We start from the raw sequence: 16,216 nt of genomic DNA on the forward strand, positions 1-16,216 counted from the left end.
CAAAAATTTTAGAATAATTTTACATATAAAATGCCAGCGATTTTCATTTCATAGCCATTGCTGACGCCTTTGTTCGATGATATTGTATTATTTGTAAATATAATTTTTCGAACATTGATACTTGCAAAATATACATATAAATCTTGTGAATGCAAATAATAATACATCTCTATTAGTGGATATTGAATGTTTTTTGCTAAATTAGATCGATTTTCATACCCCAAAATTTAAAATATATTTACATTTTACCCAATATCTTATGAACCTATACATTATTTGTATATTGTAAAACATTTGCTGCATTTGTATGGTTCATAGTTTATTTGCCAAAGTATTTATTACTATAAATAGGTATATATGTTGTAGTTATTAACTGTATATTATGTATATTTCATGTAAACTATATCGTTTTTAAAATACAAACTCAAAATCTGAGGAATAATTATGTTTTCCATGTATTCTACAACATATTTATTAATCCGTAGTATCTAACTAGCGTGACGTCATAAATCTCGCCCTAAGGCTGTTCTATTAGAGACGGCATTGGTCGAATAAGCTGAGAATCTGCAGATTATTAATACCGGCGGTTCTCAAAATGATAAAAATTATTTTTATAAATTTTCAAAGTTCTCAGGAAATAAAAAAATATGATCCTTTTGTCCAGGTCTACCATCTCTTAAAATACCAGCTTTTATTTATTTTATTTAAGACACTCTCTATATTATAATAGATAAATAGATTTTTTATACCTATGTTGAAAAAAATTGAAAATACAATATGAAACAATGCCATGTTACAAAGAAAAAAAATAATAATAATATCTAATAATAATAAAAAAACGATTTTTACTTTTTTAGTTCGGCGTTTCCAGCGAAATTACCGAGGATTGTCACAATAATTGTTTTATTTAATTACATAAGATAACAGATAAAATTATTTAATCATAGCAATTGCAACTGGAATTATTTTAATTGACATTTAATTTGTCTCTGTTTCAAATTGTATACATTGTTTGAGAAAGATTCGCTTTTTTTGTACACTAAGTACCATACGATCGAAAAATAAAACGGCGTCAAAGATGGCTGGGGAATGACAATCAATGACAATTTTGGTTAGGTTAGATTTCAATCAATATAATGAATTATTCATTATATTGATTTTATGGAAAGCACTGTTCATTAAAATGTTGTATCCTATGTTATAGGGCTTGTTTCTCTCTACAATTTCCTGTCTCACAATGTACCGTTTGTGTCCGGGAAGGGTTCATAGTTTCATAGTTGTCGATTTTCGAAAGAAATCAGTACATGTATATTATTTCCTATATTTTTCATTTTATTGATTTTATGGAAAGCACTGTTCATTAAAATGTTGTATAGTCTGTGAAACGAATAACTTTGAGTTTGACAGTTCCCGCGGGACTTTCTAGTGTAAATTTTATTAGGTTAGCAACTTGCGGCCATGCTGATGCAATGCCGTCTCTAATAGAACAGCCTCTGAGCGAGATGTATGACGTCACCCTAGTTAGATACTACGGATTAATTATGTTGTAGAATACATGGAAAACATAATTATTATTCCTCGTATATGTAATTTTTTGGATTATATTCGACACTATTTTTTTCATATGACACAACACTGATGAAGGCTATAAACGTTTATTTTTTTATTTATTTTATATATTTTAGGCTATAACGTTTTTTTTAAACCAAAAAAAAATAATGAAAAACCAAATGAAAATTTAATCAGTGCTTTTCCCGAACCTAAATCCCAAGAAAATCAAAAATTTTAGAATAATTTTACATATAAAATGACAGCGATCTTTATTTCATAGCCATCGCTGACGCCTTTTTTCTATGATATTGTATTATTTGCAAATATAATTTTTCGAACATTAATGCTTGCAAAATATACATATAAATTTTGTGAATGCAAATAATAATACATCACAATTAGTAGATATTGAATGTTTTTTATTAAATTAGATCGATTTTCAAACCCCAAAATCTAAAATATTTTTTACATTTTACCCATTATCTTATCTACCTATTCATTATTTGTAGGTATATTGTAAAATATTTGCTGCATTTGTATGGTTCATAGTTTATTTGCCAAAGTATTTTTACTATAAATAGGTATATATATATATATATATATATATATATATATATATATATATATATATATATATATATATATATATATATATATATATATATTGTATTTATTAACTGTATATTATGTATATTTCATGTAAACTATATCAGTTTTAAAATACAAACCAAAAATACGAGGAATAATTATGTTTTCCATGTATTCTACAACATATTTATTAATCCGTGGTATCTAACTAGCGCGACGTCATAAATCTCGCTCCGAGGCTGTTCTATTAGAGACGGCATTGGACTGATATTTAGAAATGTCAAAGGCTGATGACATTTTACTTTTGTCAATTATGACATTTCGCATAAATTTCGCATTGATTTTTGCAAGAAGAGGAAGAACTGTCACTTGTTTTGTTATTTTCCTTTTCAATTTCACGAAAGTAAAAAGAGTTACCTATCTGATTCGTTCCGGCACTCATTTTAAAGAATATCAGTAACTTTTTGGATAGAGGGATTTTATATTTACCATGTTGGTAAAAAATAACGTTCAAAATTCAAAGTTATTCATTTTATAGACTATATCCTATGTTATATATGTAATAATGAATTTTAATAATGATTGAAAAAAGTCATTTGCAGGACACGTACTCTTCTGCATTTTTTAATGGCGCGTAATAGTTATCTGATTTGATATGATATATTTAGGAACTTTTTCTTTTTTTTAAAATTATTCATAATTTTTTCTTTGAAAAAATGAAGATAAAAAAGTTTCTGTTTAACTTTTGGCACAAAAACATTTCAAATTTATGATTTCAGTCAAATAACCATTCAGTCAACATGTTTAATTTATGTCAATTAGGACAATGATAATTTTGATTCCAAATATCTCGAGAACCATTACTCGTAGCGATTTTTACCTAGATTTTTTTTTTACGGTAAAAAGCGTCGTAAATGTATATTTTTTTACTCAGTTGTTTTATACAGATACGGACGAAAAGTGATTACTCTTCAAACCAGTTAAAAAATATGTAGGTGGCACCCTCTACAAGTAGGAGTGATATTAACATCAACAAAAAATCGAAATATAAATAAAATTTCTACACTCTGTATCTCCGAAACTAAGCGTTTTTGGATATATACGAACTTTTTACCTTATTTTTATCTGCAGAATATTCTGCCCAAATTTTCGGGATACAGTTCGGACCACCCTGTATATTAAGAGAAAAAAAGAGACAAAATCGTGACAACGTCATTCAATACAATAATTTTATTCTTCTCAAGTTTATCAATTACACTCTGTAAAAATAATTTTATAACAAAAAGTGTCTGTATGTTAAAACGATCACAAAAAAAAGGAAAAAAAAAAGAAAATGCTACCACCCTTCAATATAATTTTAATATTGCCAATATCGAAAAGTGTGTGGTGTATCAAACAAAGGAGAGTCCATTTATCTTTCCCTATCAAATTACATTCTCGACACCTTGTTATTGTTTGCCCTTTGTTTTTACTAACAAGGGAGTATCAGACACGCTAACCACATCAATTATTCTATAACGTATGGATTAAACGCGACATCTGACAACGTGGCATCCCTTAAATACATTCCTTTCTTTAATTATACAGATGAAAATTAACAGCTTTTCTTTAGTATTAATCACTAAAATTATCGGAAAAGTAGTTATAGTTATAAATAGTGTAACTAATGGACTTTCATTTATTTATTTAGATTATGTATTAATGACGCGAATATCGAGAAGTAGCTACTGTATAATATGTGTGAACAGAATAATTTCAAGATCAATTAACTGTTTATTATGTATTTTTAGTATTTGTTAAAAAAGATCTAATAAATTTTGTTGATGAATCTCTAATAATTTTGACAAACATATGTTATAAACAATACTTCCGTTTCAATATCTTTCAGACAGGTGTTAGTTAAACAAATTAGGTAACATTATATAGCATGACCATCTGGAAGGTCAGAAGTTGTGAAAATCGTAATTAAAATAATGGGAATACCCAAATGTATCACGCAGTACAGCAAAACTCTGGATCAGGGGAAAACAGAATGCCCACTGGAGAAACAAACAAGGAAGCATTTGAAAAGGCAAAGCTAGAACTGGAGGAACTATGCTCCTATCCTATCAAGGACCTGCACAAATTAGTGCGGGGTACAGGGATAGGAGTATGGGTTGTGAAGAAGTGAAGTGTGGTTCCCTAAGAAAAAACCTTAAATTAAAAGGTTACCCCACGTCTACCCTACATCATAGTTTTACATTTTTTAAATAAAATTAGAACGGCACTGATAAACCGGAATTTAAGTCGGCCATACTTGAGTCCCATCGCGGTGGACCTTAGATTTTTGATATGCTCCTTCCTTAGTCTTCTTATTCAAAGATATGAACTATAGGTAGATAATTTTCTATTTTTAAGCTTTTTTTTCGATCTCATAAAACCCAAATTTTCCTTTTTTCAGCTACGGCACTGCGAACAATATGCGAAACGCTTCTGACAAATAGCAGGAACGCTAAACATGGCACACAAATAAATTAAATTGGAATTAATTATAACGTTGAGACGTTAATTAAAATATGGTGAAAACAAAACAAGCCATCGCCAGTGGAAACAAAGTGCTTCAAATCTGATCGATCCGGATCAAACAGATTTTTCGGTGATTATTGAAAGGACAAACGCGTTTTCAACAGTTTTCAGCCTGAAATACGAATTCCCGCGTCGATATACGGCGCTACTAGCGACCTCTATACTCTATCAATTGAACTATTGGGCGATTAGTGTGGTGTTTTAAATATAGAGGGCAAAATATTTGTAGGAGTGACATCTAACGTTAATAAACTAAAACACAGCGCGAATCAGATTGTATTTTACCCTATAGAGGGCAGTATTGTTTTTAATTATCAAAGAATATCAGAGAAATACGTAAACATAGAGAAAAAACCCTATATATCCTCCCCTATTTTACGCAAAGTACAAAAATATATCGTATTTAAATAACTGTAATTTGTAAATTGAAAGGCTTAGTACGATTTTAGATGTAGATAAAGTTTTAATGATAAACAAGAGTTAAAATAATCCATTTTCTTACAAAACCAAAAAAATAAACGATTAACTAACACGACAGGGTCGGGTTAAGCGTTAGGCAGATTTCTGAAATATAAATAATATATACAGCGTAATTGACCCCTAAGAACGTGCAAAAAGTTGAAAAATCAATACATGGGCTTGTTTTCATACATATGTCTTAAAAAATCAGTACTGCTTAAAAAGACATTAACATATGAAATAAAAAATACATACAAATCAAAAATAAAATGATTTTATTTACTCTTATTTACAACTAAGCCTTACATCACTGCTTTTTTTCTATAAAATAAACTTTGTAGAAAGAAATATTGTTACAACTAAATATGCACAATAAAAAACAAAGATATATATATCACAAAAAATAACGAATCATTTATACAACATCGAAAACTATAAAGAATAGAAAAAATATATAGAATTTGTGCGCAAAAATCCTTCACAGTAGTTGCCTTTGACATTTAATCACACAAATAAACAGTACCTAAGTATGTAGTTCGTAGTACTATAGTACAACTAAAGTAATGAGTAGTAACACAAAAAAGAGTATTAAAAGTTTTCTAGGGCTCCTCCTGTCAGTTTTGTTGCATAGAGACTCACCACCTAGAAAAAAAAAACAGATAAAATATTATTTAATAGAACAATAACTATCTAAAGGCCCCCACAGACGCTCAGTTTTTTCGCACAGACCGCCTATGCAAACCTGGTTTGTGCATGCATATCGGTACGTGTATGGGAACTTACTAAAACCACAGAATATCTAGCTACGCAACAGAAGCCTCGTTACATGTATAAAATTGTTGGTAGCAAAAGGAGACAGGCTTTAAAAGTCTGTCTCCAAATCAGATATTTTGATGTGGTAGTTTCGCTACTACATAATAGAGGGCAATAAATTTAAAAGAAAACAGTTTTCTACAAACAAAATTTAAAAGAATTTTGTGCAGTGTTGCCATTGTGTAATTCATATCGTAATATATATAATAATATAATATATATATATATATATAACCTTCAAATTTGCTACATCATTTAAACATATTAAAATAGATCAGAGCTGTTTTTTTCAGTTTGCCATGTTAGTTGGAATTAAATCTTATGAGCTAAATTACAATCACTTCTTGACGTTTGATTGTATAATTGAATCCTGAATTTTCATTGTAATTCGGCGACAATATAATAAGTATTGTTCTACTGTATATGTATGTATTATGATACCACTTCCTGACGTTCGATTGTGTTCATACCAAGTTCATATTGTATAATCGGGAAAAAACGGCGTTAGCGATAGCTATGAAATGAATATCACTATCATTTTATATGTAAATTTATATGGGAAATGTCATCGATCGTCCTTTTCCAGCCAACTGGACGCCGTTTTTTTCAGAAGCATATCAAGTGATACCATAATATAGTACTATATTACGATACATGGCGTTCGATTGGGCTTAAATTTGGAATACTACGTACCTTCGGTGATATTGTAATATTATGGTACCAAGGAGCATAATAAGAGGTACCATAATATAGTACTATATTACGATACCATTTCCTGGCGTTCGATTGGACTTAAATTTGTTATACTACGTATCTTCGGTTACATTGTAATATGATGGTACTATGATGCATATAAAGTGGTACCTTAATATAGTACCATATTTCAATACCATTTCCTGGCGTTCGATTAAGCTCATATTTGATATATACTTGCGTATTTTTGATGACAATGCATTATTATGGTACCATGAAGCATATCAACTGGTACCATAATATAGTACTATATTACGTACATGGCGTTCGATTTGGGCTTAAACTTGGGATACTACGTATTTTCGGTGACATTGTAATATGATAGTACTATGATGCATATAAAGTGGTACCTTAATATAGTACCATATTACGATACCATTTCCTGGCGTTCGATTGTTCTTAAATTTGGTATACTACGGATCTTCGGTGACATTGCAATATTATGGTACCTTAAAGTATATCGAGTGGTACCATAATATAGTTATATTATGGTACCATACATATAACTATTATGATATCATTTCCTGGAGTTCGATTGGGCCCAAATTTGGTATACTTGCGTTTCTTTATAAAGATTTGTTTAATTAATATTTTTAATTTATTTTACGAATTTTAATTTATTGTTCGATGTCGTGACAGCAACTTTTATGCCGAACTAATATATTATTAATTGTACCTGTGTCACTTTTTAAAATCTACCTAGGTCTATATAAATAACGTGGCAAACGGAAGAAATTTGTTATTATAGTATTTTTTAGTCAGTTAACATTTTTTGTACTGCATTTTAATAAATTATTTCCATTATTATTAAACTTATATTTCATTACTAAAGTTCCAGCATTAATAAATATCACTATCAATCGCCCTGTATATTATTAATTTTAAAGGTAATTAAATGTATTTTCTTAGTTAACATTATAAGGTAGTGTATATTAAAAATGTATATGTTTTGTAATAATATACTTAAAGTTATTTTAATAGCCAAAGGAATAATTAATATAAGTGTATCTGACAAGAAAAGAAGAATAGAAAGAAACACATACTGCATTATACACAATAAAAAGAATGGGATGCCAATTCAAGTCTTTTTGAATCTGGCAACTGTGCATATTTAGCCGAGCTATAAGGCCGTCGACGAGCCGTCGTTCCAAAACCGAAAGTTCAAAATTTCTAATTATATTCTGATTATGATATTGTCGCGCCATCTAGTATTCTATTTGTGCAATTTTAGCTCTTTCATTTCGAGTATTTTTCTGTTGCGTAGCTAGATATTCTGTGCTAAAACTAAACACAGTAAAACAGACATAAAAAAGAGTAAATCTGATAGTAAAAATAGTGAATCAAAAAGTAAACCATCCAGAAAATCAGTAAAAAACTGCTGTCTGTGTCAAATGTTAAAAATCTGTTTTACCTTGTATATAAACTGGTACTGTTCTTTCGATTGCACTGCCCCAGCTCTATCACGGCGTATCCGGTACACTATCTTCGGTATATCCACCATTCTGGTACTTTCAAACTCCCTGATGGCTATGTCACAGGCAATAGCAACTCCTGCACAAAATTCAGACATTTAAATCGTGAAAATTAAAATTGAATAAGTAAAATATACCTGTACGACCCGTTCCAGGGCTACAATGAACCACTACAGGGTTGTGTTCACTGTTTCCCATGCCATTGTGAACACCTGTATCGCCATTTCTCTGAAAAATACAAAAAAATAATCTAGTCGTCTTCACATATCTAGTTATTTTTTTTTAGAGTTCATCCATAATATGAAAGGTTCAGAAGTGAACTGCATCAAGTCCTAGAAGATAATTATGGAAGTTTTTTAATAGTTACTTAAAGTATTCAGAAAGGAATCAACAGAATATTCAGAAACCAAACAGAAACAGGCTTGCGTGAAGTATGACATGATTCAATTCTCTACTGGAAAAAACAATATTTTATAAACGTATAAAGATGATTATCTTAAAATAGTAGGAAAAAAATAGTAAGACTTGATGCATTTTAATTCTGACCACTCCATATGTCCAAAGAAAGAAGTTAGGACAGTGACAGTAGATGTTTTCCTTTATTCTCTGTCATTTTTTTGGATGTTGTCTGTCAAAGTTGTAGAAATGTAATATTAATGGATATACTCACATGATCTAGTGTGGTAGTTTTCATATAGCTTCTAGCTTCAATAAGGAAAGCTATCAGAGAGTTAGCTTCGCTAGGTACTCCTTTTTCTGGCCAACCGAGGTACCAAAAGTGAGTGATTTCTCTCCAGCTATTCGATACCATGTTCTAAAAAGAGAAAAAAATCATTCAATTAAACAGACAAACAACAAACAAACAATACAATATATAATATATACAGGGTAGTTCACCACATACGACACGGAATATTGTAGCTAAACGATTAGATTTTTACAAATTGTAAGTTTTAGGTCCGTTGAAGGACTATTAGAGCTACAATTTAAAAATATTTTTACAAGATACAGAGACAAATAAATAAAAAATATCAAAGTTGTATTTTTTTAAATGGAACACCCTATATATTATTACATTTTTAGTTTCTACAATTAAAATAAAGGTAAATTTGATTAAGGTTTATAACACTTAAACCTTACCGTTTTTGAAATATTTTCAATTTTGTGAAATTGCAGTATTAATTTTAAGGATTCATTTCTCCGAGGATATCAAAGTTTTTAATACTAAATATTTACTGAAGTTTATTTATTTATCGGTTATTGTGTTGCAAAAATATAAACTTTACTACCTTATACAGAGTGTCTAAAAATTTATTTTAAATAATTACTAGCTTTAAACGGCAATAACTTGTTTAATTTACATAGAATACCCTGTATATTTTATGAGAATCAGATGCACAATTTAATTGTCTATCAAATTGTATTATGCCATTTTTTACCTATCTCTTAAAGTTTCCGTAGAAAATGCATTTTCTTGTAATTCAGAACTCATTTATCAATATACCCATGGAATACTGACATTTTAAATTATTTTTAAAGATGTACCAAATTTTTAAAGAGGACAGATACTAATATTGTCGATATAGTTCGTTTATTTCATTAAAAAATAAAAAAGCTGTGTAAATATTTTTTGTTAAAGAGGACCAATTAATATGATTTCAGTATTCAAACTACATTAATTGACTGTTTGCGTTGATTAATAATATTTGCTCCAAATACTAGAAAACTGAATTATGTATGTGTATTAGACAGTGCGGTTAAAAGTAACACCTTAAAAATGATATTTAATTTTTTGACAAATGGTTATTTATAACAACAGAGACGTTCATTTTCATAACTTATTATTATATTGATTTTTGATTCAAATCCACATTTATTTAAAATAATTCATTAACGAACACAATTAAGTAGGTACGTAGTTAATTAGTATTTGGGCGGAAATACTGGTGGTATATTTAATTAATGGTATGCTCTTTTATAAAGATTTAAATAGTTTTCTTTTTGCATACAAATTAGCTAGTAATATCATCGTTTTACTAAAAACGATAATATTACTAGCCTGTACATACATTTTGCACATTTGTTGTTTTAAAACCAATCTAAAATGTCAATATTCCATGGGTATATTGATAAATGAGGTCTAAATTATAAGAAAATGCATTTTCTACGAAAACTTGAAGGAATAGGTAAGAATTGGTATAATACAATTTGATAGACAATTAAATTGTGCATCTGATTCTCATAAAATATACAGGGTGTCCTATTTAAATTAAATAAGTTATTGCCGTTTACAGCTAGTAATTATAAAAAATAAATTTTTAAATTTTATTATTGCAACACAATAACTGATCAATAAATAAACTTCAGTAAATATTTAGTATTAACAACTTTGATATCCTCGGAGAAATGAGGCCTTAAAATTTATACTGCAATTTCGCAAAATTGAAAATATTTCAAAAACGGTAAGGTTTAAGTGTAATAAACCTTAATCAAATTTACCTTTATTTTAATCGTAGAAACTAAAAGTGCAATAATATACAGGGTGTTCCATTTAAAAAATACAACTTTGATATTTTTATTTATTTGGGACACTCTGTATCTTGTAAAAATATTTTTAAATTGTAGCTCTAATAGTCCTTCAACGAACCCAAAATTTACAATTTGTAAAAATCTAATCGTTTAGCTACAATACTCCGTGTCGTATGTGGTGAACAACCCTGTATATAATATAAAATACAAAATTCAAATAATTACTTTTTTGACAGAAGGAAATAAGTAATTAAACGTTCTCTAACCCAGTGTGAGTACATATTATCAAAGCAAAACCTTTGAAGGCGGGTAAATGGACAATAACTCACAATCTTTAAGTTGTTTAATAGTAATTCCGTGACAGCTACTGCCAATATTATATGACATTGAAACAATTTAATTTTTCAAATAAACAGCCACATGTCTTCTCTTTATGTCCCAGTGGTTGTAGTACTCACTAAATTTGACGTTTAGACTATACAAATTTTTTTGACAGGCGCTTTTTTCTTTCAAAAATTTTAAATATTTTTTCTCAAAGACTTACAGAGAATTTAAGTATGTAATAAAAAATGTCTGTATTCATTTAAAATAAGGAAGTTGCGGTGAACTTTTTGATCGATAGATCTCATTGCGAAACAATGATGTGCAAAAAACATCTAATCTAGATATTGTAGTTCTCTAGAAACTTCTAATGCACGCTCTGCCTGGGACACCTTGTATACCCCATCTCATACAATTTACAAGTATTTATTAAATTTCTCTTAATTCTTTTTTTTTGTACCTTCAATTGCAAACTAGAGATGATATATTTTTCTTTAACTTCTCGTCGTTTCAAAACAATCTGGAAATCTCCAAAAGATCTGTTGCAGTTGATTACTTCAGATTCTGGTAAGTAATCCACGCATTTTTCCTATAAAAGAAGTTAATTTTTCGATGAAATAAAGATTATAAAGGGTTTTATATTCTTACAAGTCCGTTTTCAACCAAATGGGTCAGCATCAGGATGACTTTTGATTGCTGTTCCCAAACCATCCTCCAAAAATCATCCACTGTACTTTGTAAGGGACCTTGAGTGGCTATGTAGTACCCTCTGGTGTTTTTTGGACCCTAAACAACATGAAAAAAAACCAAATAAAACACTTTTCTTAAAAATAATTCTGGTGTACTAGAAAAAACTACACCACTTAAAATACATAAAAAAACGTGCTCTTCGTTTCATTGGGAAAAAATAAAATTCAACTTACTGTAACATAATTTGCATTAATGTAGTCGCTGTTTTCGTATCCATCGATATGTTTCAAGTATACTCGAGTTTCTGGCAATGGTATAACATTGGCGTATCGGTTTTTGGAGTCGCAATCCTCAGGAAGTTCCGAAGTCTTGGCTGTAATCTGTGGAATTTCTTCATACTCAGCTCGGATATCATCAAAATTCGTGGAGAATTTTGCCAAAGCTGGGAAATTCAACGGATGTGTTGGTGAAGTCTGAAATAATAGGATTTTTTAATATTAAAACGTATTTGAAAACCTTCTTTTTAAAGATAATTGTCAAAATGTATTCAGTCCTTTTGTCATGGCTATGTTAAAACCACTAAATTTTAAAAAAGAAGCCTTGGAAAAATAGTTTTGATCGTGTAATGTTTTTCCTGACAAATTAAAAGATGACCAAATCGTATTTTTAGTCATAAATCAATTTTTTCAAATGGAACAAGGTTGGTTCATTAGTGTATTTGGAAAAACATTTTTTACGAATAATTTGGTACCACATACTTGGTATTTCGAGTCAAATTGTGATGAATCTAAATTGAAATTTAAAATAAGCATTTTGTAAGAGAAAACGCCAAAAATTGACATGTGATATGCCAATTCTATTCAGAATATCATTTTCAATCAAAAGTTGCAGTCATTTCCGGTGAAACAGGAAGTGACCGAAAATAATTGAAAACGTCAATCAATCCTGGTTTATGTCCTATACTAACATACCAAATCTCGTCTTTTTATCTGAAGAAATAAACAAATTACAGGGGAGTACGGACTACCATTTTTGAAAAGCAACTTTAAATGAAACTATAGCCAATAAGCAACAGGACAACTATTTCTTCAAGTATTCATATTTAAAAAAATTGATTTTTTTAAATTTTGGAAAAATTTTCGAGATTTAGTAGAATTTTAGGAGGATTTTTTCTCTGATTTGGTAGTACGATTAGGGAATAGTTGGCAACACTGTTGTGAGGTATTAAAACATTTTAACACTTACCGGATCCTCAAAAGCAGGATTTCCAAAAGATCTCTTTGACATTCTGTCATTTTTCCTTCTCATGCTGTTGTAAACTGACAAATTATCTATACTGTAATCGTCTAAACTGACTGGTCTGCACCTGGGACCGTAGTTCAATCGTCTTTGTCTCTTCTTCATAACATACTACAATAAAAACAAACATTCAAACCATTTCTTGCATACTTTTTACAGTAATCTTACCAATAATCCAGCTAAAATCACCAAACATACTGCCCCAACTGAAGAAATAGCAATGGCAGCTATCTTGCCTTTATTATCACCACCATCTTTGGTCAAACTTTCTGTTGGAATAGTATTATCCTCATCAGCATCTGTACTAGTCACGTTGTTAATACCAGGAGTCGTAGTTTCACTTGGTAAAAGATCATGATGAACTATTTTTCTAACAAGAGTTGCTCCGTTTTCAGATGGAGTTGAATAGTTCAAACCTGGACCTAGAGTTTCTGGATGTAGAGTTGTATGATTAATTCCTGAATCTTCTATATGAATAAACTTAAATTCTGTGGTTCCCTGAGATGTTTCTGATACTTCCGTAGTGATTTCAGGAGTCTTTACTGGTTCTTCTGTACTACTTATCAGTGTAGGTACTGTAACAGTAGTTGTTTCAAGAACTGTAGTTGTCTCAGGTAATTCTGTAGTAACCTTTACTATAACATTATCTCTTATTCTCTCAGAAAAAGTTGTACTTTCTATATCCCCCACTGTAGTACTTACTGTACTTATTTCCACCACCTTTGTTGTACTATTTAAATTTATTTCCGTCGATCTAGTCGCTTGATCAGGTACTAAAGTGTTCTCCAGACTTTTTGAAGTCCTTTGTGGCGACTCTGTAGTTACAGGCTCCGTCGTACTAACCTCGTCTTCCTCACTGGTGATTTCTAAAAAGTCGTCTTTCACAAGTTCTGTGACTAGTTCCTCTGTAGTGGTTTCTGGCAAGGTTGTTGTAAAGAGCACAGTAGTGGTCTCAGGCTGTTCCTCCGTGGTACTAGTCAGTAAATTTTCTGTAGTACTTACGTCATCTTCGACTAATCTAGAGGTTATATTATGCGTTACATCAGTTATTTTAGAATTTTCTGTTGTTTCTGATGCTTCTAATAAACTATCTGTAGTTACCAGGGTTATAGAAGATGTCTCATCTGAAAAGATTTCAGTGATTGCTTTCTTTGTACTAGTACTATCAGGAATTATGTGATTTTCTTGATCAGATACGTTTGATCTAAGGGAAGTACTACTTACAGTGGTACTGGTTGGTTCTGTGCGTACGGTTTTTAAAGTAGACTGCGCATTCTCGAGTTCTCCTTTAGGTTTCTTTGTGCTCTCGGGTAAAGCAGTACTGGAACCATTTTCTTTGATAGGTTTTCTTGTTTCGGTCTCGATTTTGTTGCTTAAAATTTGATTGTTAATCCTCTCAGTGCTTTGTGTCTTCATCAAAGAAGGTTTTCTTGTTGTGATCAGTCTGGGTGAAGTACCGGAAATTTTTTCGGTTGTACTAGACGGTTCATAGGTCTCCCCTTTGGTGGTTTCCTCGTTATAGCTGACCGTATCATTGAAGGAGCTGTCGTAATTGATTCTTTTGATTTGTTCGATGTCTAGGTCTTTGTGAATTGAATTTTTATCAATAGTTTCGTTTTTGATGATGGATTTCGTTTGGATGAATTCATTACTGCTAGTACCATTGACTTTAGACGATTCTTCATCTGTATCGTCCAAAAGAAACTCATTCTGACGATCCTTGTTTGTTCTGTAACCTTCTTCAATACCCTGATCAACGCTTTCGACTGTTTCCTTGAACTTTTGATCAAAAATTTCGTTTTTTGGTGTTGTTAGCTTTGTGTGCTTCGCGAATTCGATGTTGTAGTGCTCGCGAATTCCCTCAAAAGCATCATCTTCATCTTCATGTATTTTTTCAACGTCTGAAGAAGGAGGCGCAGTATAAACTACGTTTTTTCGAGCCCAGAATTTCTTAGAGTCTATATCTACCGGTTTGGGAAACTTTTCTTTAAACAAATCTTCTTTAGTGTCTTCCTTGGACTTACTATCATCTTCATCATCATCGACGTCACTGGTTTCATCATCGGGCTTAATGCTACCGAAAATCGGGGGGAAGATATCGAGGTTATTTACATTATTTACAGGTTTTAGCTTGGAATCTAGGAGATCAGTCTTTGGGTTATCGGTTGCGATCTTGTTCAGGTCCCTGTTGTTGATTTCTGTGGCATTTTGGATGGGCGGTGTTGATGTGGATTGGGCTGCTTCGTGATAGTCACGAGCAGTGACTCCTTGTGCTATGAGACTCCATTGTGATAGGATCAGGAATATTCCTGAAAAAAAATAAGGAAAATTGTAATATAAAATCATATTTAATAGATACTGTCAATAGTTAAAAATGTGACGATTTGAAGAATAACAAGTTTCAATATCGGAGAAATATTTTGATACTATATATACCGGGTATATTTCAAAAATGGCTCAACCCTATAACTTTTTTATTAACGAAATTTATATGAGGGATTCAGAAGTGAACTGGATCAATGAAACAGGCTAAATAGCTGCTCAATGCGTGAAGTACTTGATTCGTTTTTCTACTGGAAAAAACAATATTTTATAATTGTATAAAGACGATCATCTTAAAATAGTAGGAAATTGGTCTGATCCATTTTAATTTCTGACCACTCCATATATGTATTATGTATATGACATAAATCAGGATTGATTGACGTATTCAATTATATCATACCAATTCCCGTTCTTTTTGTCTGAAGAAATAAAAAAGTTATAGGTAATAATTTGAACAGAACATTCCAAACCACAGAAAAAAATAATAAAAACCATAACTCAACGCTTCGCCGGTTTTTTATTATGAATAAAAAATAATTTATAAATAAAATGACCCTGTGTGGACTTTTATACTGAGTGTTATTATTCTATATGGCGAACATTTTTCCTTGTTGTGCCCGATGACCTCGGCAGTACCTTTCACGCCAAACAGCGCGTTATTTTATCGGTATTTGCCATAATTTAAACTTATTTAAACTCGCCTATTGAAAGGTCAATATCCAAGTGCCTCTATACAGATCAAACAGGTTAATAAGATTTAGTTATTCACAGGGCGTCTGAATAACTGAGATCTTTTAGGAATAATATCTGAATATATCAGAAATATCTGAAAATATCAGAAACCTTTAAAA

General features: G+C 30.6%; 1 protein-coding gene across 1 annotated transcript in view; it reads right to left on the bottom strand.

The window, feature by feature from the left end:
* Positions 1-5,415: 5,415 nt before the first annotated feature.
* LOC115881953 (receptor-type tyrosine-protein phosphatase zeta) overlaps positions 5,416-16,216 on the bottom strand; it is a 33,839-nt gene continuing 23,038 nt past the window's right edge. The window contains exons 3-11 of the mRNA XM_030899701.1: positions 13,209-15,349; positions 12,987-13,151; positions 11,975-12,214; positions 11,700-11,837; positions 11,512-11,640; positions 8,872-9,015; positions 8,339-8,429; positions 8,141-8,280; positions 5,416-5,805 (exon numbers count right to left, since the gene is read on the bottom strand). Coding sequence (XP_030755561.1) covers positions 5,752-5,805; positions 8,141-8,280; positions 8,339-8,429; positions 8,872-9,015; positions 11,512-11,640; positions 11,700-11,837; positions 11,975-12,214; positions 12,987-13,151; positions 13,209-15,349 — 3,242 coding nt within the window. The 3' untranslated portion in view covers positions 5,416-5,751. The remainder of the gene's footprint in view (positions 5,806-8,140; positions 8,281-8,338; positions 8,430-8,871; positions 9,016-11,511; positions 11,641-11,699; positions 11,838-11,974; positions 12,215-12,986; positions 13,152-13,208; positions 15,350-16,216) is intronic.

The sequence above is a fragment of the Sitophilus oryzae genome, unplaced genomic scaffold (genome assembly GCF_002938485.1).
Source record: "Sitophilus oryzae breed Bouriz unplaced genomic scaffold, Soryzae_2.0 scaffold_1745_pilon_pilon, whole genome shotgun sequence".
Classification (NCBI taxonomy): domain Eukaryota; kingdom Metazoa; phylum Arthropoda; class Insecta; order Coleoptera; family Curculionidae; genus Sitophilus; species Sitophilus oryzae.